General features: G+C 36.8%; 1 protein-coding gene across 1 annotated transcript in view; it reads left to right on the plus strand.

Moving 5' to 3' along the window:
- Window positions 1-512: 512 nt before the first annotated feature.
- The window catches only part of LOC122531941 (mannosyl-oligosaccharide alpha-1,2-mannosidase IA-like), a 102,539-nt gene continuing 79,962 nt past the window's right edge, over window positions 513-23,089 (plus strand). Inside the window, exons 1-2 of the mRNA XM_043660276.1 lie at window positions 513-1,356; window positions 7,708-7,929. Coding sequence (XP_043516211.1) covers window positions 976-1,356; window positions 7,708-7,929 — 603 coding nt within the window. The 5' untranslated portion in view covers window positions 513-975. The remainder of the gene's footprint in view (window positions 1,357-7,707; window positions 7,930-23,089) is intronic.

Consider the following 23,089-nt stretch of genomic DNA (forward strand, 5'->3'; position numbering starts at 1 on the left):
AATGTGATCACAGTGTTAGCTTATAATTAGAATATTAAAAAATAATATTTAAAAATTTTAAAGTTTGGTCGATGTGCACGCGACAAAAGTTCAATTAGTAATGAGCTTCTGGCTTTGTACCGATCAAAATCAATTTGACATCAACAATTGATAATCAACACTTCAAAATACAATTTCCCTATTACAGTAATTAATAATTTTATAATTTTTCGATTTTTATTATTGCCCTCGTCAATTTAGAGTTAATAAATACTATACTTTCTATATTTTTTGCAAACTGAAACTACACTTGCACAGTTGGTTTTTAACTTGTAACTCTGTTGACATATATTAAATGCTAAGCCTGCGACATATAATTTATGTAAAAGAAATAATTGTATTATACTTAAACATTAAATTGGTCGTCTCTTAAGAATAATAGCTATGCAAATAAGAAAGCGTTCATGTTTAATTTAATAAATAATATTCGATGTGGACGTAACATTGTTTAATTTTAATTCCCGTTACTAGGAGCGCTGCGGTGCAAAATCTGCCTACATCGGTACGACAGGATGTGACATATAAATGGTAAAAGCCTGCGAAGTGTGTAACAGAAAAATGCATTAAATTTCGAGTTTATTTCGTACCACAACTCTATTTTGTACTCCTAGTTTGCGTCTGTATCTGTATTTCGTCTGTGGCTGCAGTTCAAATTTACCACTGAAAGGAAACGTGCGTTTCATCTGCCGATATATGTCGATCGATTATACGTCGCTGACAATACGTAGTTGGCGCGTGAGTCGCGCCAGCTGATTGGCGCTTGGGCTGCGACGAAGTGTCAAACTCGGCGAGCAGGTGGTGCTCGCGAACCACCGTATTTGTAATGGCGTGCGACGGCTAAGAAACGGGCAACAACGCGCACGAGTGCTCGAGTTTTCGTCTGTTGTAATAACGGGAAGTGCGTTGGTGCGTGCGTGGCGTGACACTGTCGCGAAAATGACAACGGCGTCGAGCATTCTGCCGTCGTATCAGCGGTTCGTGAACGGTGTACCGGTGCCTCTGTTCTCGAGACGGTCGTTCCGCCCGCGTGAAAAGTATCTGATCCTGTTGGTGTTTTTGACGTTCGGTGTCGTGTGTTTCTGTACGTTCTTCTTTCTGCCGGATTTCCGCGCGGGCACCAGCGGCGCCGCAGTGAACAGTGTTTACCGTGTGTACGAGCACATGCAGAAAGCGGGACCGGAGCTGCTAATACCGGCGCCACCTCGATTACAGGGGGGCCTCAAGGGGTTCATGGGTCATCCGAATGCCGTGCCATTTGGGCACGAGGGCATCGATAATCAGGACGTGCATCTTCTCGAAGACAAGCAGAAACTGCAGGTCCGCGCCTCTGTCCAAATCTCGACCCCTCTTTCGATTCTCTTTTCGATTCTCGATGTCGGTGCTCGACTCTCGATCTCCTAGCCTGTTCGAGACCGCGCTCTCCAGCCTCTTGTCTGTCACCTCGCTCTCCTCGGTTACAATCAAACTCTATTCCGTTTGATATTGACCTATCGGTCACTGTCGTCGCGTAACGTCGCCACGTTCTTGTCTTTTAACATCATTCCCCTGTGCTCTTGTTCTTTCAACTGTTACACTGATATTTAGCTTCCGCCTCGTTTGTTTACATGCTGCCATTGTGACGTACTGCAGGTACACGTGTACACGCATAACGGAGCAAAAGTTCACGCACTGCGTGATATTTCCGATATTTTCCTTCGATTCACGGTTACGCGTCTCTTTCTGACAAATATTCGACCGGTTTTCATCGCGAACGGCAACTGTCAATCGGCGTTTTCAATTTTGAACCGTATGTTTTCAGTCTTGTATCGTATATTCGTCGACACCATCATGGATCTCGCTCGACAATCGAATTGCCGAAATTTCGATAGTCGTTACGAGCAGTTCGTTGCAACGGACAATTAAAGATTCGCGTGTCGCGTTTATGCTTCTCTCTTTCGTCCCGGTTTCCGTTATATCTCGCCATACCATAATACGTGAAAGATACGTGAAAGAAGTGTGTTTTGTTTAAATCTCGTTGGCGTGGTCGGATAATGTATGTTTACACAGTGAAATATGAAAGTTTGAATCGAACGTTTTCCATTGCGCGCGGCTGCGTAGTATCACGAGTATCAAAAGGTAGGCGTAATAAAAACCTTGTAATTGCAAAACGACATCGATGCATACTTATTGACTGCGTGGTGTGTAATGAAGAAAGTGAAATTATATTGTTTCGAAAATTTCGTTGTAGGTTATATGTACGTTTCGAATGAGAAAGTCAAACTGTAACGTATATATGTGTCACGTGACACAATGGCGAGCGAATTACGCGTATTGCGAAACGTAACTCTGTGAAACGTATTGGCCGGGATTGAATTATCTAATTTTTCGTCGGGCCGGTGCCGCGATCGCGAGAACGAGTCCCATCAACGTTAATAGACTCTCGCCCTAAAATTTCAGAGCACAATTTCCGACGCATCGACGCGACCCTCGTTGAGACACTCGGCTTCTATCGTCGTGCATGTACAGGGTGACGCGTAACGAAATGATGGCGTTTCTTTTTCTTATTTCTGAATTCAGCTAACGTCGCATTGTAATGGAAAATTTCATTTGCACTACAAACATTACCATTTACAATTCTAGTTTTTAACGTTTCTATATTCCACAATTTCTTTTGTGTTCTGCATTGTAATAAATTGTTACTTGGTTTTTGATTAGGTCGAAATGTAGAGCAGCATATAGGCTGTTTATTGATTTCGTCGTACAGAGTCGTACTTAAATGGCAGATGTTAGGATACTTGATTAGTTTAAGACAGCGATGTACATATTTACTTAGGATATATATGATATCGAGTATAGACTGACATAAAAGCGATAAACTTTTTTTTTTTCGAATTTATCTAAGAGAATGTGAAAACATAAAGTACTTATTAATCATTGTACAGTATTATACAATAATACGGTTACAAATCTTAATACGGAGAAATAAAATTACATGAATTGTATACTATGCTGTATAACATAATTATATAATATTATATAATATATTACTCTAATATAATATTATATAATATTATATAATATATCATTATAATGTAATATTATATACTACAGTATTATATAAAGAACTTTCTTTTCAATTGGTTTAATTCATAGATGATTGCAGAAAAATTGAATTATACGGGTAATCTACAAGGTGATCTATAATAAAAATGAATAGATAAATAATAGAGAATAACTCGATGTCAGTTTAATTGTTGATAAAATAAACTCTTACGATTCTCACCTATATCTTTGATGTTTTTAAATCGTTTACAATATAGTCTAGCAATGTACGTTGGCGGAGTTATAAATCTCCGTGTGGCACGTGTAGAATAGCTATATTAACTCTTTCGCTACTGTTTGCTACGTTAGGAATTAAAAATTTCTAATTTTTTTTCCATTACGAGAAATTAATTTAGATCATTTCTAAGAGTATGGAATCTTTTTACACTAGCAGTAATTTTTTATGGAATAATAATATTGAGAACAATAGTAATAAAACTTGTGGATCAAACACAAAATTTTATTCAATATTTAATTGGAATTTTAAATAAAATGATTAAAAAAAAACGCGAATGTTGAGACTGAAAATATAAAATAATAGAATAGAAAATATAAGATATATTGAATACATATGATATATTGAATAACAGATATTGAAACTAAATTTTAGATTATAGAAATAAATAATTCTGTGGAACATTTAAGTTTTTGCAGTGGCGAAAGGGTTAAAAGGACGTTGGGCATTGACGCGAGATAAAACGGGATGTATATTTGTTTTTATTGACTAATTATCGATGACGAGCGTGAGATTGCAGCGTCGATTTACGAATCGATGGCGAATTTCGGCGCCTGTTTACGCGTTTACCCAAAACACCAATGCCCTTGTTACCGTGAAATAATAGAATTTATCGGGGATTCGCGTTCAATCGCGTCATGGACATACGTTGAACGAATGTTTAACGTTGTGAAACACGTTGCTATGTGTAAACTTTGTTTATGTCATTCTCGATAACCGTTGGCAGATTTTCGTTGTAAATTTCACTGCCGCGAACGAAATTTTACGGATAGAATCGTTCGTGAATATATTTCTTTTTTTTTCGACGCAAAAATTATTACACAAAGTTATTGCTGTATTTTTACACAAGGTTGTTATTACTGCAATTGCTACTACAATTTTTGCTACTACTACAAAGGTTGTTACTACTGCAATTGCTACTACAAAATTGTTATTACTACAATTATTGTAAAAATTTTCTTCATTTTGCAAATAGATTGGGACTTTGATGTAAAGGGACTTTGTTGAAACTACATTCTTTGCTGTATTCTTATCGGTATGATCATTGCAATCAATATCGTGCCTAATATTTAATATTCTTGTCTAATATTTAATATTAATGTCTAATTTTAATACGATGAGAAACATGTGAATACGGTCGTTTTACAAAATGCAAAACGATCTTAATATACGTGTTGTGTTTGTAGAGTGGCAGAGAAAGTAATATTATCGCGAGTTGGACTTATTAAAATTGAAGCGCGATTCTGATGACGATTTCATCGTGTAATTCTGGGGTAATTCTACTGCAATTTAGCAATTGTTCGCGAGTTTAGCGGGTTTACTAATCACACGTGTTGAATGTATCGTGTTCAAATTTATCCTCTTCGGTTATAGTGTTCTCTAACGTTGAAACCATTAGAGCAATAAATTCAGACATTCACGTATTTGTTTCGAAATTTTTTAATTTCAATAGTGTGCCTTTTACTGAAGGTTACAAATATAAAGTTTTATTAATATATATCGACAACGAAATATAATTTGCATAATGTATGTCTCTTATGTGTGCAATAAAAAGAATTTGTAAATTGGTCTGCAAAATATTGAAAAGAAATTTTCAATCCTTTACCAATAGAAATTAATATTAGATAAGAAATTAATATTATATTATATTAGATAATAAAGAGAAAACTTTAAAGTATTTATTACTTGCTTCAGAAATGAAAGATTTCTTTCAACTTTCTGAAAATTTAATTATCTTCTTTGAAATTATCAGCTGAAACATTGCTTTTAATGCGCTTGTTTCCTATGTTTTCCATATTTATCAGATAAGTTTATCTGTATTTCAAGGATTTCACTCGTTTGTCGTCTTTTCATACAAAAGATAACGAACATAATGGCACATTTGACGTTTCAGTGCAATTACTCGTAGTTAGATATCGTACTATGTTAAAAGAATTTATTCTAGTTTATGAGAATTATATCGGGACAGTTTTCTTTAAATCAAACGTTATCACGCGAATAAATCGTTTTGTTTGATACTCGACGAAAGCTATTGCATCTATCAAGATTTTATCGAGCAAGATGTCGGAATTTGATAAAATAATTATCGCACGTTATCAAACCGTACATTTCAGCTTTCACTTAAAACGCGGTAAAATGATGTTTTTATTAAGGAACTAGCATCTGTGAAAGTTATAAATAAACTTGATATCGATTGTTATTTAAAATAGAAGGCAACGATATTGATTCGTAAAGTTGCAATACATAATTTATTTCACGAATATTGAAAAAAATTTCACGGAACAGTAGATGACTCGCAATTATAGCAGTCAATGCATTTTATTTAAAGTTAAATTACCCGTATTTTCAATGGAAGTGTGCAATTGACGTAAATTACTGAATAATTACGTATCATATATGTGTATTTATTCGAGAGAGAAAAGTGATACGTAGTAGAGAAAGAGTGTCGTATTTTTTGCATACGATATCGAAACGATTATAAACGGTACAGTATCTTAAGAAACATTATCTTCGTTCGTGATTATTTTGTGATTTTATTACAAATAATATTACAGATACAACTCCAAGATGATTAGATTTCAAATCAATCCCAATTCTAAATCTTTCCATTACTTTTGCCTCCACCGCGATTCTCGAGTTTTTATGAATATCGTAAAGTTTGCAGATACATAAAATATCTTTTCATTTCTACAGTAGTTCAAAAATTTCGTTAGTAAAAAAATTCGTATAATTACGATATGATAGAAATTAATCCAAAGAACACAGATTAGAAAGGCTATAGATCAACATCGATTAACATCGCAAGACAAGTAATTTATAAACCGCTTCAATTCTTCAGAACAATTTGTATTGTTTCTCCAAAACGAAACTAAGTTTCCATCGGGGTTTTACTATCAGAAACCGAATGAAACTCGAATCTTACGTGGAACAGGCCAATACAGTTAGCGTTGGAAACGTTTTCACCGGTTACCTGAGGGAGACGAAGCAAAGCGAGGCGTTTATATCTCGCGACGTTTCACCTTTCGTTCTCTCATAATGACGGCTAGGCGGTCGAGAGTGTCGAGAGCTGACGTTCTCCGAGCGAAGCCAGGCGAAATAAGCGTGTTTCGAGCGGAGATTGCATTCGGAAGGCGGTGTTCGAATAAATACGCGGTCCGAGGTCTCTCGAGTGGTCTGGCAGAATTTGATTTTCATTCTGAGCTCTACTGCTCCGTCGTGCTAAGGCGGGAATTTTGTACAAAGCCGCGGCGCGAATCTCGTCCACCGAAGCTAGGAAAATGGGTATCTGACCGAGTATTATACACACGTTGATGACTGTACATACACACTGTACATATTTGTAAACGCTTGAGAAAATAAATGGAATCGTTTTGTTGAATAAATGGATGTCGTTTCATGACTCGTCACACACGTTACTGACCTCTCTCCAGCTCAAGCTTCCTGTACCTCGAACGACCAATTTCGACCATTTCGTTTCGTGAAACATTCACTTGCCTTTTTTAAACGACAATTTCATCGTTTCGTTAGTTTTCGGTCTCTTTATATGCTCGATCAGATATCCAACTTCTTCTTATATTTTTCTACAGACAACCGCGATTAAGCGTTAAAGATTAACTTTGGTTTTTCATTTCGTCGAAATTAATTCACGCTGCCTCGAATTTGCGTTATTGTTTAGTTTCTTTATACGTTTTATGAAATATTTATTCCTTTCGTATTTCAAGTTAGTTTCAAGTAAGTTTTTTAGAAAGGCAGATAGTTATCAATATATTCTGTCGTGCAATTGTTTTCTGAGTTATATATTCTCTTCGAAATTCATTACGAATACCTTGGCAAAATGAACGATTGTGAATGAGTTGCAATGATTTTACAATCCTTCGTATCGTTGTAACAGAAATATCGTTGCCGCGAAATTTAACTAAAAGTCATTTCACTCTTTAAACACGCTATGTGAACAACAAGTGATTCTAGAAATAGCAATTGAATTATCTAATGCAATGACTCGAAATTCATTCTTTTCACACGTATCTCATTATTCTTCTCTTACGCTCTATTTCCTGCTTCGCATTCGCTCCGCTCTGTTGCTCGAGTTTCAAGTTTAAAAAATTCATAGATCCAGTTTCTTGCTCGAATCGAATCTCGCGTGGCAAAGAAAAAAACTCGTTCAGTTAGTTAATTCTGGAGGGGGGGGGGGGGGACTATCTTAGCGATTTTCTCGAGTTTTTTTCTCGCTAAAATTGATCGACGAAGAGAACCGCCGCTTTCCGAAAAAAAATCTTGAAAAACCGCCGCTTTCCGAAAAAAAATCTCGAAAAACCGCCGCGATTCGATTTCGAAAAAACGTGGATTTTCAGGCGAAGATCAACGAGGAATATCAGCAGCAAAAGACGCTGGAAAAGCCGGAAGTGAAAGATGATTCGCGTGTGCGTGCGAGTAGTTCGTCGTCGTTAGTGCTCTACCGGAAGGACGACATTCTGGAGACGGTGCCCCCTGCGCCAGCGAATAAACTCCCTTTGACGGTCGGTGGAGAGGACAAGGACCCCGTCGCCAGGGAACGAAGGGACAAGGTGAAAGAGGTGAGTACTGTTCTTTCATTCGGTGAGACAGTGAAATTGAAATTTTTCGCAAATTCTTGGACAGTTTTGCTTTCGCTTTTTGACGGGGGTCGCTGTACAACACGATTGTAAAATAAATGTAAATTAAGGGGGCAGGACAGTGTGACAGACTGACATGAGCTTTTGTGGTTTATTTCAACACATTGTGACCTATAAAACGCAACATTAAGAAAAGAAAAAAAGAAGGCTCTTTTAACGGCATCCTCTTACATAACTTTTTTTTACATTACCTGTCGGTGTGCATGATTCCAGCCAAACAGGATTAGCTGCAACAAAAAGGCAAAAAAATTTCAAAAATAAACAGTATTCTCAGGGATTGACGATCCAACATTTTCATTTCTGTGAAAATTATGAAAATAGCAGCAATTTGTTTCTGATGTATCGAATTTATGCCAAAAATATCTACGTTTTTTGTTTATATTTTTTCGAAATTGTTAAAAATTAAAAAATGTTCGAACGTCAATCCCTAGTAAGTGTTACACTAAAGATACGTACCAAGTTTCACAGTAATCGGTTGGATTCCGAGATATCTTGCACACCGTTTCTAAAAATCTAGTTTCGAGAAAAACGCGTTTAAAGTTTTAGAACGTCATTTTTCATATGTATCCTTTACTTACTCTTTTTACTTATATGTCGCGGCTCACAGTTCTTACAATTCACAACTAAATTGAATCCAAGTCCCCTATTATTCGATTCGTCAAAAGTAATATTTGAATCACACGATTTACACTTTGTAATACTGCTTAAAGTTGTAAGCAGTGATAGAAATTCAATTATTCTGTATCCACGGATTTATTATTATACCCCAAAATAAGTCGTTTTAAAGGCTAGGACCTTTTCTATCTTATTTCTAAGATTTCAAACTACTATTTAAAACAAAAACAAAAGAAAAGAATCGATTTTAAAAAATTTTTTTCACGCTGTCCTGACCCCTTAATGAAAATATAACACAGCAGTCCCCACTTGAGCGTCCACCAAAGTCGGGACCCAATTCCAAGAATTGGTGGGGACTACTGCATTAATAATATTTTCCCCTGCAACTGCCACGTACTGAATAACACGTGGAATAATTTAATAAGCTAGAGTTGAGCTCGATAAAAGAGAGATCTGATAAATATATTTGCTCCCGGGCACGTAGAGAAGGGAACGCCTGTGTGAACTCTCAAATCTGACCCAACTATCGCCGTGCGTGCCAGTACAAAATTATCCGCTGTCCGGTGGTTAATTGGGGAAAGTTATTATTAGATGGCGCGTATTCGCGATGCATTTCGTATCATGCGCGAAGAAGAAGAAGATATCTCTCAAGGGTATCAACAACGTAATAAAACAAGGGCAAACGGAATAAAACTTTCCAGCGTGTGTGTTCCACCGTGATTACGAGAAAAATTCTCTGGATCCCCTTTGAGTCTTGTTCGTTAATCGACCGGACTCGAACGACTTCTGCCCGCAATTTTCTAACTAAATTTCAACAGTTCTCTCGGTTCTGTAGCGGTGGTTCTCTTCTCCGGCGTTGTTGGTTACATTTGCGTATAAATGAGACTACACTGTGCCACATTCGTGGATATTCCTATTAATGGCATTTCTCCTGTTGTCGGGCAAACAGACGGAGCTCGCAGGTGAATCACCGCCAGGAACCGAACGACCTGCTCTTCTCTGCCACAAACACACAGTCGTTTCGAAAGTGTTTCGACACTTACTGCGGGAAACTTTAACGTGCACGTTGTGCCTGTTGCGTGAAACGCTTTTGAAATTCCGCTAGCGTTCCAACCGGAGTGTATCATGGCTCCATCGGATTCCGAGATCTATCTTTCGCATACCACCAAGCAATTGAATATATTGAATATCTTGAATAGAATACTATTTGATAATTCTTTTAATAGTAATCTAGTGTCCTTAGAATTCTATTAGATGATCCTCTTGATAGTAGTTAGGATACTGGAGTATTACTAGATAATTCTTTTAACAGTATTCTAGTATTTTTAGAATCCTTAGAATTCTATTAGACAATTCTTTTAATAATACTTTAATATAGGGATACTATAGATACTTAGGATATTAGAGTACTATTAGATAATAGGGATACTTAGGATACTAGAGTACTATTAGATAATTCTTTTTAATAATTCTTCTCTTAGAATACTAGAGTACTATTGGTTAATTTTTTTATCGAATATCTTAAATAGAATAGTATTCTAATAATTCTTTTATTGAATAATATCTTAAATAGGATACTGTCAGATAATTATTTTAATGGTATTCTAGTATTCTTAGAATTCTTAGAATTATATTAAAATTATATTAGACAATTCTTTTAATAATACTTTAATATAGGGATACTAGAGATACTTAGGATACTAGAATACTATTAGATGATTCTTTTTAATAATTCTTTTAATAGTATTCTACTATTCTTAGAACACTAGAGTACTATTAGTTAATTTTTTCAACGAGTATCTTAAATAGAATATTATTCTAATAATTCTTTTATCGAATAATATCTTAAATAGGATACTGTCAGATAATTATTTTAATGGTATTCTAGTATTCTTAGAATTCTTAGAATTATATTAAAATTATATTAGACAATTCTTTTAATAATACTTTAATATAGGGATACTAAAGATACTTAGGATACTAGAATACTATTAGACAATTCTTTTTAATAATTCTTTTAATAGTATTCTACTATTCTTAGAACACTAGAGTACTATTAGTTAATTTTTTCATCGAGTATCTTAAATAGAATACTATTCTGATAATTCTTTTATAGAATATATTTTAAATAGGATACTGTTAAATAATTATTTTAATGGTATTCTAGTATTCTTAGAAGTCTTAGAATTCTATTAATTAAATTAGATGATTCTTTAATTCTTCAATAGATAATTCTTTAATAGCACTTTAATATTCTTAGGATACTAATATTCTTAGAATGCTGTTAGATAATTCTTCTTAACAGTACTATTAGACAATTCTTTCCTCGAATATCTTCAAATTACATACTGATACATAACGAAACACTTTGGTATACAATAAGAATTGAAATACTCGATATTCGCTCGATGTTTCAAATATTTTGTTTCAATTTCATCTGCGATGAGTCTAGTCTCGCAGCGAATGTGTTGAACGTACAGGCGTTGAAATACTTTCGTGAGCTTTCAGTGTCGTTCGGGAAACGGGCAAATAAAATTAGCACCCGGCGCTCGGTGTGTATCGAGGCGTTAAGCGGCTCGCAAATACGTTGGAAAATAGACTTTCGATGTTTTCCGTGCGACATAAATTTCGAAGGAAACAGAGGGGCACAGAGAGCCGCGGACAATATAACTCGTTTGGCGTTGTAATTTGCATGAATTCGCCCGGTTGTGTTTTTGTTTTCGCGGGGAATTGTATGATGGAATCGGGATTGATCCATCAGACGGTGCGCGGCACTCACCGCATAATTCTCCGGGCACACATTGAAACGAGCGTTTCATCCATCCACTGAAGTTATTTCCTTTCCTTCTCTCCTCTCTGACTGAGTTCAGTGAGTATTGCCAGCGAATTCAATTGTTTTTCTATTAGGTTGTCCACCCGGTGAAAAATATATCTCGTTTCCGATGTTTGTTTTTCCGAAACGAAACGAATGGTGCTAACAGTCGAAAGATACGTATTAACACGTGTACACGTGGTTAACGTGGAAAGATACTTCGAATAATATCAACGGTGAAATTGAAAGTAAAATATTTTATCTTATCTGGAAATAGTACTAATACAGACTGTACTTTGACTGACCAATTACGAAATTCTCCGTTATTTTTAAAACATTTTCCAGCGAGGTCATTTCTTAGCGACTCTCCAACTGTTTGTCAGAATTTTCGTAGATAATTAATCAGTTTTTACTTCGTTGTTAGATATACATCGATGAAAGTAGAAATTTACTAACGGTTAACGTGTTTTATTTATGATATAGGTATAATTAGATATATAAATTATTATATATATAGAGATATACATAGATGAAAATTCATAGAAGAAATTTACGAAACATAGTTAATAATTAAGTGTTTCATTTAAATTACTATATTTAATGTGTTTTATTATATATATATATTTTCTGAATTATTATATAGATATAGATATACCTAGCTATATAAATTATTATATATGTAGATATATGTAGATAGATGTACATAGATGAAAATAGAAACATAGTTAATAATTAAGTGTTTCATTTTAAATTATTATATTTAATGTGTTTTATTATATATATATTTTCTAAATTCTTATATAGATATAAGTATACCCAGATATAAATTATTATATATACAGATATATGTACATAGATTAAAATAAACATCTACGAAACATAGTTAATAATTAATAATTAACAGCGTTTCGTTTTAAATTATTATATTTAACGTGTTTTATTGTATATATTTTCTAAATTATTATATAGATATAAATATACCCAGATATATTAATTATTATATATATAGATATACGTAGATGAAAATAGAAATCTACGAAACATAGTTATAATTAACATTGTTTCATTTTATCTGTAATATCATTCCTTCCGACACGATAGTCATTCGGGTACGTATTTCCAGTCGACGAGAAACCAGCGATTTTTCGATCGACGCGTTTTCGATTCCATGAAACGACGCGACCGCTTTTAAATTGCCATCCTATCGGACGCGAATTCTTTTTATAATGTACGACATTCCTTTGATCCAAAGCTCGAATCCGCTTTGACCAGCAAATTTTTCACCAGCGATTTTCGTCCACGCGGTGCATCAACACCGGCCGCGATCGCGTATTCATCGAATTTCCGGGAGGACGCTCATTTTCATGCTTTATGAACGGGCCCGCCGGTGCTATTATCTATTTATCGGTCTGCTAAACGCTTCGTTCTATTAAACCTGGATCGTGCCGCGCCGTGTCGATTTTTAATATTGCCGGTATCGCCAAAAATCGTCGCCGGAGATTATCTCGCCGGATTCTGCTCGATCCCGATTCGCGCTCGTTGAATAAATTTTTTTTCACGATTCTTTTTCCTCCTGTTTTCTTCTATTTATTTATTTATTTATTTTTTATTTTTTTTTTATTTTTTTGGTTATACGAGCTACACGCTCTCGCATTCACTTTCTAAAATTGATGGTACGTTTTCAATTCATCCGATTCACTCGAAACGCCCGGAACGAGGTGATATTTCGCGCGCTAAAACTATCGCGCGAATTTATTTCGTTTGAGAGCCGAGTTTTATGCGTATCGCGACGCATTTGGGAAATTGCTGGTACCTGAATAGAGCGATATTTGGGGATATTTTTTTATGCGAAGCTTCGAGAATTATTACGCGAAATTGCTTATGCACAATTCTGTATTGCCTTCGATGAAATAAATTTTACAATACTTATCCTGCTGCTATTATTTCACTGTCTCTGTGAATTTAAATTTATCGATTCATCTCGCCGACTTATCTCGCCGTTGATACCTGAATTGTGAAATTTGTGGAATTTCTTTCTATCTCACTTTCACAGTTTAAAAGTTAATCAGCGCTTGACTAATTCCAATTTTCATTGTTCCGTGTTTTACCGTATACTTAACTCGCTCTGTTTACTCTACGCAATTAGCAATTGCAAAGAGTGAGATTGGAGATACTTTCATCCACGAGTTTTGCTAAATTTAACACTAAATTATAAACAACTTTCGTAATTTCCTATTTTTTTTTTTTTTTTACTTTAACGGTGAAAAGTAGATGAAAACAATAAAAGTTTGAAAACTTTTGAGACATGAAGAACGTAGAAAGAGAAAAAGAGAGAGAGAGTATCAAAGTTAATTTTACCTAACCTCGTTTACCAAGTTCGTATTCATCATACTGTCACGTACTTTCTGATGTAATTTATTAAATTGCTACAACGTAATATTCGCTGCTCTGTCCTTCAGTTTTGTTTTTCATACTCTTTACACGCAATGTTTAATTGATAATCGATGACAGACTTGTGAATTTATATATATATATATGTATACACAATGAATCGAAAGCTCGTATAGATATAGATTCAATAAGTCAGTTTACCTTCTCTTGAATATTTTTCGTTGATTTACCGCTGATAATTAAATCTAATCGGCTTTATATTAGCTAATTGAGATTTTTTCGCTAATTTTTGATCACGACTGTTTATCCACCGTTCACTGGATTATTCCGCTTTAATTATTTGGTATTAATACGCTATACGACATTTTCACATTGGTGCTCAGTCTCTAATCGTCTTGGAATTTCTTAGATATCTTTGCAATTATTTACAGAACATTTTTGACAAAGTAGAGAGTCCACGCTGAGTGTTTGTACGACCAATTAGCCTCTCAATCTTTGAAGTGCAAATTTGTAATATTCGAACGAGTAGAGTAAACTTAAAGGGAAGAGTATTCAAATCAAAGTATTCTCGCGGAATAGGGAATTAAATCTCCATAATTCTTTGCGCGCCGTTGAATTCTTCGGCTTTGAAGAATTTACGTCAAACAGCTTTTCAATTTAAAATTCGGATCCGACGGGATTTTAAAGACCGCTGTGGAAATTTTCCTTCTCTCCGAAAGTGGCGCGCTGCTCGTCGTTTGGATTTTGATGAAAATCTTGAAGAAAGAAGGAAGACCTTTGATGACAAAGTTTGACGAAAGAAACAAGCTGCGCTGACTCGCGAAAGTTCCGCGCTGGCTCGCCGTGTTTTTTTCCTTGGCAAGACGAGGAAAAATTCCTCTTCCCTTTTCGAGAAATATTTTTACCTGCGAGTAAAGAACTACGGGCAGATGAAATTTTTATATTCACCGCCAGCTTTCCCAAGGAGCGCGAAAAGTTTTCCGTCCTCGTGCTCCCGCGAAAGGATTAAAATTTTCAATTGGAAGCACGGAACTGCGAGCCACGGTTCATTTAGCCGGGAAAACTTCGTCTAATCTTTTTCGTTCGAGCAACTTTTACACGAGTGATATATTTCGGAGACAAGGAGTCCAGCTGAAGATAAATTATATAGCGTGGAAGATAAATTATATATGTGTATATTTAACGATAGAAAGTCGAAAGTTTTGTGTCCCTTTATAGACCAGTATATAGGTATCGAGATCCGAACGTCGAATCGAATTAAATTAAAAATTATCATATGGCAATAATTCACTTTCACTGGCTCCTTCGAGACAGACGTATCGATCGAAAGCGGAACGAAGAATTTCAGAGAGTCAGGGACCTTGTAAAATAATGATTCTCTTGTAGGTGAACACTTTTTACATTAAATTTTTAGTTTCAGTTTTAAAGTAAAGAGCATCTTGAGAGAAAAATATTATTTTTCTTTATTCTCTTATTGCAACGTTAGTTACAAAAATTTATAATCAATTGTACGCTGTCCACAGGTTTGATTAAAAATTGTGTTTTATGGAAGCAAAAAAAGTATCAAAAACTTCAGTTCTAGATTTAAGTTAAAAGCAAAAGAAAAAAATGGGAGATCTTCCCATTCGGTTAGCTAAGTGTAAATGAAATCTTTCACTCTCGGAAACTGTTTCTAAAACGAGAGATCGTAATAATCGTGATACTATTTGTCATAATTTCAAGGATCCTTTTACAATTTCCGCAGCTGGTATTCAGCTACAGATTAACGTGCGATGCCCTACGATTGCAATTCTAATAAATAACGAACAGTGCTCTGTCGTCTCTCCATTACAATCGAACGATAATCTCATCACGGTGGTGATTCCGCAAACGCTGTGTGTTTTAGAGTTCAATCTCGCGCGAAGTTTGACTTACTCATCTGGTAAGTAAAGGACCGAGGTCGATCATCGCCCTCATTAAATACTACATCACGCACGTATCCAAAACCTACGATCTTGGTGCTTCGTTAGTGTCAGTAGCAGTTAGTTCATGTCAGAAATTCGTCTAGTCGATTAAGCGTCTATTCGAACTCTGTTGTACTTGCTGCTATCGTAAGAAACTATCTCTCTGGAATATGCGCGCTGGGGGTCTTACCAGGTGGATGAAGTTTGATGGTTCAGCTTGATGAACGTTTGCCCTTACGTAGGAAGGATTAGTCGAGTTTCTGATAATACGTTTCCTGGGCTTCGATGTGACTTCAAATGAATCTTTTTTGTATCGTCTGTTAGTTGAAAAGAGTGAAAAATGAAGCTTAAATTCAGGTACAGTGACTCACGTTCGGACGATTAAAAGCTGCTATAATATTTTGTAAGAAGAAGATTGTACAGCGATAAAAATCGTACAGTGAACGTTGGTTTGTTTGGTTCATCTTTTCCCAAAATATTTTCAAAGTGTATTTTATTCTGAAATATTTTTATCATTTAAAAAAGATCAAAAGTGAAAATTATTTTCAAAAAAATCGCACGGTAATGAAAATCGTGCATTAAACTTTGGTTTGTTTGAGAGTTTGACTCTAGCGTATTTTTTTTCCCAAAATATTTTCATCACGTAGCGGGCGTGGACACGTGAAAATATTTTTGTTCTCGAAAACGTTACAAATCATCCTAATAAAAACTTGGGAAAATTTTTCTCGCAACGTCGAATTTACAGTAGACTCGAAGATTGATCTTTACAAGCTCGATGCATAATATTTTTTCTTTCGCCGTTTTATTAAACTTCGAATTAAACGAATAAACTAGAAGAATAGAGCTAGAAGATTCAAGAAATCAGATCGTTTCCGCGTGAGAGTTTCCAAGTTTTTACAAAGGCTCCGTTATTCGTTGAAAAGGAAATGTTCGATCATACTCTCACCGGCGAACCAACGAAAATAGTTTCAACGCTAGAGATAGAGAATTTGGAAGAGAAGACAGAAAAAAGAAAAAAAGAAAAGCAGGCGATTCAGGCGGATCGATAGATCGATTTATTCGTCGACCATAGTGGACGGCTGCAGCGTTCTCTACACCACTGCGTGGCGCAACGAGCCACGGTGATGCCGGTTTCAATTCCGGCTGCAGCGACAGCGGAATCCTCTCTTCGTCGAGACGTATCCGGTTTTCGAAGCAGATGAGTCGGCGCTCGATGTAGTTTAATCGGTTACACGTAAACCGCGGCATTGAATCCATCGGCGCGCGTCAATTCCGATTCCCATTTCGGCGAGCCGTTTCCGCCCGTTGGAATTAAACGCGGCGGCCCTGTGAAAAGTTTATGACGCTAATCACGCGCGCATTCTAATCGGCCCCTCGGCCGTGGGCCGATTGAAACCCGCGTTTCGTTGCGTTTTACGCGTCGGATCGTCCGGCCAACGCGATCGATAGAGACCGGTTTTGCTTGCCTGCCGGTTAGCGAATTATTGTACAGATTAATTGGAAATAGGAGATCGAACCGGTCTCATCCTATCGGGGAAATGAGGATTTCCCCGCTGCTTTTTCTGCAACGGGGAGATCATCTCTTTTCCTTTTCTTTTTTCTTTTCAACAGTGATGTTGATTAGATGTTTTCTTTTCTTTTTCTTCTTTTTCTCCCGTTTTCTAGTTTGCTCGACTTTCCTCGTGCTTTAAGAATTGAAATTTGTTTCTATCTTTGTTTCGAACTGTTGAAAATTGTTTGAAAACTATAGAATTGCGGATGAGCCGAACTGAACTCATTCGTGGAATTTTCACGTAAATAATATTTTATCGAGTATTTGCACGTAGAGTAGAAATATGTTGAATATTTTGGCTTTTTCGTTAAATCTGTTATTCTGACAGATGCAAACTATTTTCCTAGAGACAGTTTTGCATCGCAATTAAATTAAACGCAAAGTTGTTAGAACTTCGTGAAGATGATCTCTGATGAGTCTATTTGATCTACTTGAATTCTTTTTTTTCTAAGACACTTTTACATCACGTGGCAAATGGAAAAGTATTCTTTTCTTTGAAAAACAAAAAATTTTTATAATCGACACGTATGTAAAAACACTGGAAAATTTTATTCATTGACTAAGTTCATCGTGATCTTGAAAATTCAAGTTTCCCTTCTACATCGATCCCTTAAAACTTGCTGTACGATTTTTCTTTTTCGTTCTTTTATTGAACGTCGAACATTAGGATTAAATGACAAAAATTCAAGAAATCCTGACATTTCGTCGTCCAGTCATAATTCTAATTCAGAGTTCAATAAAACGACAAAGAAAAAATCGATCGTTGCAAAGAGAAAATTCCAATTTTCAAGACCACGATGGGTCGTGAGAAAAAAATTTTCAATGCTTTTGTTCGAATTTTCACAGTTTTTACGAAACCACTTTACTTACTTTTCCAGCCGCTGTATAATGTAAAAATATTTTTGAAAAGGAAAACTTTGAACTTGGGACAGTCGAAGCAAAAGCTTTACGTTTTAATACGAGACCGAGCGATTTTCTTTACAACGGAGTTACAACGGACTTGAAGTATCGACAATTTTTTTTATCATTACGCTCATCGCTGTGTCCCACGCGATTCAGTTGCATTTACGTTCCGTCTGCTGTCTTGAATATTCAATATATTTCCGCGTAGCAACGGGGAGGATGGGGATTCAGATGGTTTAATCAGGTTTCGTTCGATTCTCTCGGAAGAACGGACGATTTGTTCGTTGCCCGTTGAGTGAATCCGATAAAGATTTTCGATTTTCCTGCCGCGGGCTTAAAAAACACGCTCGATAAACAGCACGCCCGGACGTATTTACCGTCCATTTGGCCGCGCAGCTTGTTAAATTCGCACGTATTTTCTCCCCTGTCGAATCGTTAATTCGCCGTTAATGTTTTTATTGCGAGCACCGTGTCCCGACGATGCATACATCCACCGCGAGCGCGCGTGTACGTATGTATATATATATTCGCAACGTACGATCGAACGAATCAATTTGCCTTTTCACCTTGCCCGAGGAGATGTGTATTTTCAGTTGGAAACAAAACCGTGAAAAAAAAAAAGAAAAAAGAAAAAAGAAAAATACGCGAGCGAGTGGTATCGACGTTGATCTTTTTAAATTGGTTCGTGCATTTTTTCCAATGCGGCCTCCCCGTTTATGCATGTGCACGTTATAACGCGCTTCATACATTTTTATACGCTTCACTGCTGAAACTGGAATTTCGCATTGACGGCGCATTGATTCGCCATTGTTTTAGTTTGTCATTTAGAACGATTCAAGTTGGATTAGGTTAAAAACACACACACACACACACACACACACACAAAAAAAGAAGAAAAACAGAGAATTTATGTCATGCTCTTCGAACAAATAAAGTTGTGAAAGTAACTCTTTACCTCGTGTCCTAAGAATTGGGAATTGAATGTTTAAACGTGATAATTATCCTTGTGTCATCGTTAGTTGGAAATGTCAACGTAACGCAATATATACGGGGAGAAATTAAAATCGGTCGGAATCGAAAGTTCGAGCACGATGGTGTTCTACAAAGAACCACCGTTAGGCGTGGCGCCGTGCACTGTGAAACGAACAAGTTTCTAACTCGGGAAAACCGATTCACCAACTTCTCGGAGCCAGCTCTCTCTTTCAATTGCAATGTTGCAAAGTTTATTAATATAACCAGATTATATCGCCCGTTTAAATGTTTCTCTGATCTTTGCGAAATGTTTTGAGAACTTTGAACGATATTTATATGTTTGTTGCGCGTCAATGAGAATTAACACACTCGTATATTGAAAGGAGTCATTTGAAAGGAATTTTGGAATTTACATCGTTTACGTCAAGTCCAGGTTCAAAGTCAACAGTCATTTCTACAACTCACTGATAAGTATATGTGATAAACGTGTGACAAATAGTTCTCTTTTTCTTCCTTTTAATATTCAAGAGCCAACATATCGACTCCGCGATTTTTGTCCTATTTCAATGTTTTTTAATTATTTTAATATTTTAAACATTTCAACGTTTCGGTTTTTTTTTTTTTTTATTAACGTCTTATTTTTACAAAACGCTTCTATCGACAAGCAGTATACAGGGTGTCAAAAATGTATCGAGAAGAAAGAATAAAATTTATTCATTAAAGCTTTCGTTTGCGAGAAAATCGAGTTTGAAAATTTATCGAGTATACTTGAATTTGGCTAATTCTAGACGCTACAGAAAAGAATAATTGACGATCGATGAGGAGTCGTTAGGACATCCTTCACTATAGGGACTTGGTGGTTCTAAATGACACGCTTGTCGAAATATTTCAAGGCACCAAGAAGCTGAAATATTTGGAAATTCGAGAGACGCGGACGACGTGTTCACAATATGTTTGTTCAAACGTGCGAACAGCTCCGCCCGTGCCGCTGTTATTGCACGCGTGTTTCATTTCGTCCCGATTATCCCCATCGGCGATTGAATCCCATACAGTCGGAAGAGTCGCGTGCTCGCTCGGGTTCGAAATCGTGGCTGAATAACTCGAAACAAGCGGCGTAGAGGGTACTCGCGATGCGTGGCACGCAAACTCGATTCGACGTGGGGCGCGAGCTCGCGGCACGTATGCCTGACCTAGCCAGGAACACGCCGGAACACCGTTAACCGCACGGTGCCGTGAACTTTTGCCGCGAGTAACGTGAGCGCAATCTAATTTTGCACGAGGAGAGCCTGACTCGTTCACCGGTTGCGCGCATCCACACTGTTCCGTGCATGCATGCACCCGGCAAACCCAAACCGTGCACAGCCTACAACGGTCAACCTATTTCGAAATATATCGTCGGTTGGATTCGCAATTTCTCCGTCTGTCTGTATCGCTGCGCATTGATACACCCTTTTCGTCGCAGTTTCCCTCCACCGCCCGAAACCCGCAATGACGATGACATCCAAATTAGCCCTTCTAACCGTGCGCTTCCCGATCACTAAACGCTCAGTTTGCTTCCCTCGTTTTTTGACGTTTCGAAATTGTACGCTTGAAATGCTTGAAATGAAAGTGAAATGCAGTAGGGATACTAGTTAAAAAGAGAAATTGTTCTGTAGGATAAGAGAGTAAAATTACAGATAAGAACTGTACGACGAAATTTTGTGAAACTTGTTTCCCTTATTTACTGATGTTTCAATTGTACGTCGCTTGAAATGATGGTGGAGAATAGAGTAGAAGTGGCTAACTGGCGGCTCGTGGACCCTTACCCCCACTTTTCTAATCGCTAGCGCTATCCCCTCCACTGCATCGGTCTGTCCACTTGCTTAATGGGGAAATCAACAGACTGAGAGAATGCTGGGTGAAACGAGAAATTGTTCTGTAGGATGAGAGAATAAGATTACAGATTAATTGGGATGAACTGTACGAAATTTTAGAAACGGACTTTCGAAATTGAAAGATAATTTTACGAGAGGCAGACCTGAATTAGCCAGTCACGGTTGAGAGTACGTAGCTAATTACAAGCAAGAAACTTTGAACGTTGGATCGATATTCAAATAGTCTCGAAATGAATTTTCTTCACGACCGTTCGTACGAGAGTTTTGGTGGGAATTTTCGTAATTGCTCGGGACGGTTAGACGAAATGGTCGAGCATGTCTGCTCGAATTAGAGTATAATAGACGGGAACGGTAGGGACGATGTAATTGGGCAACTGTTATTGCTGAAGCTTCGTTGTAAACTTGGGCGAATTGTTTGATTGCCGCGTGTGGTGGAGATGATGGCTCGGGTAACTGTTCGGAAGACCGATTGTATTTCTGATTCTGGTTGCTCGTCGCCGATTGCAACGCGTTATTGCCCCGATGTAAATCCATTGATAACGATAAAACTGACCGATCGAGACGTGACGCTTGATGCGTGACGAAGCACGAATCGCTTCGTCGAAACAATGACAGCCGTTGTGTCGATCAGAAAGTTAAATTGAAAACCTGATTTAATTACGCTTTCATCTCGGTTAAGTGTACTGTGGGTAATTTCATACGTTATCGCGCTAAATGCTCAGACACGTTTCTATTCATCACGTGTCTGCGTAATGGGTCTCGAGTGTTCATTCGTGACGAAATGCAGAGTTGTTTCTAGATAAGCAATTTCATAGAAGATAACATACAGCTACCGTGAAGAAATTTATTTGATTCAAAATTTACTTTTTCCACTGTCAATTCGTTCTTGCAATTAGTTTATATTTTTTTTATAGAATTTCGATATTATCTGATTACTTACAACATATTAAATTTTCTTCTCTTATCTTAGTAACATCTTGATTCATCAAGTCAGCTTCTGTTTCACTTTTTTCTCTATAATAGCCATCCTCCAAGGGCTTCGAGCAGTATACCATTACGTTGCTCGTTAAGAAAAAAAGGCAACGTTTGAACAGGGTTAAAGAGTTAACTTCCCGATGAAATCATCGGATCAGAAATTATTCCCCTTTCCTTCCTCCGTATCATTTATCCAGAGTGTTTCAGTTTATCGAGTGCCTGGGAGTGTATTTAGAGAGGCGTGAATTGTGATGAGTGCCGATTGATCCCCGTCTCTCATCCTTCTCCCCCGTTCTCCACGGTTCGTCTTTGGGATTTTATGGATCTGATACACGTACTTACACACATACACACATGCGCGCGTGTGATCGTTCCTCGTTACGCGATCAATCACCTAAACGGCGTTTGTCGTCGCGAAATTACCGCGAATCTCGTTCAATCTCGAATGTTACGCGTTCTCTATGAGTTAACAATGGACAATATGAAACAGCGAATCCTACAAGCGTGTAGTGTAATTAGAGCACAATTCAGAATGCCGTTGATGCATTGATTACACGATTGTGTAAGTGGTAGATACTTACGTTAATAAATTATTCCAAACAAATGGCCCGGCTCATCCTCGAGACAATCATGAAATATCTTCTTAACTATTAGATTTAGGATCAACGAGGATTAATACTTTTTTACTTGGAATTTGATATTCTTTCGATTTGTATAGCTTAATTTAGAAAAATTAAGGTGATCTTGAAAATTTCGACGCATACGAAAAATTGATACGCCACGTTTTGCCTCGCTTAAAACCATGCAACTGTTGTATCGAACAATTTTTCATTAGACGCATAATTGAAAAGTTACTTCACGTGTGCAAATTACATACGCGTGAATTACTCTGTATAGTAGTAGACGGAGATTCGGGTGACACCGCGCGTATTTTCAAAAATTTCACAGTAAGTGAATTGCGTTGTGGTTTTCACGCGTTTTACAGTTCGTTGCAGAAAAATAATTCGAGCATTTTCACTTTCTTTCGAAAACACTTTGGTTCGAA

Source organism: Frieseomelitta varia, unplaced genomic scaffold (genome assembly GCF_011392965.1).
Source record: "Frieseomelitta varia isolate USP_RPSP 00005682 unplaced genomic scaffold, Fvar_1.2 scaffold_428, whole genome shotgun sequence".
Classification (NCBI taxonomy): domain Eukaryota; kingdom Metazoa; phylum Arthropoda; class Insecta; order Hymenoptera; family Apidae; genus Frieseomelitta; species Frieseomelitta varia.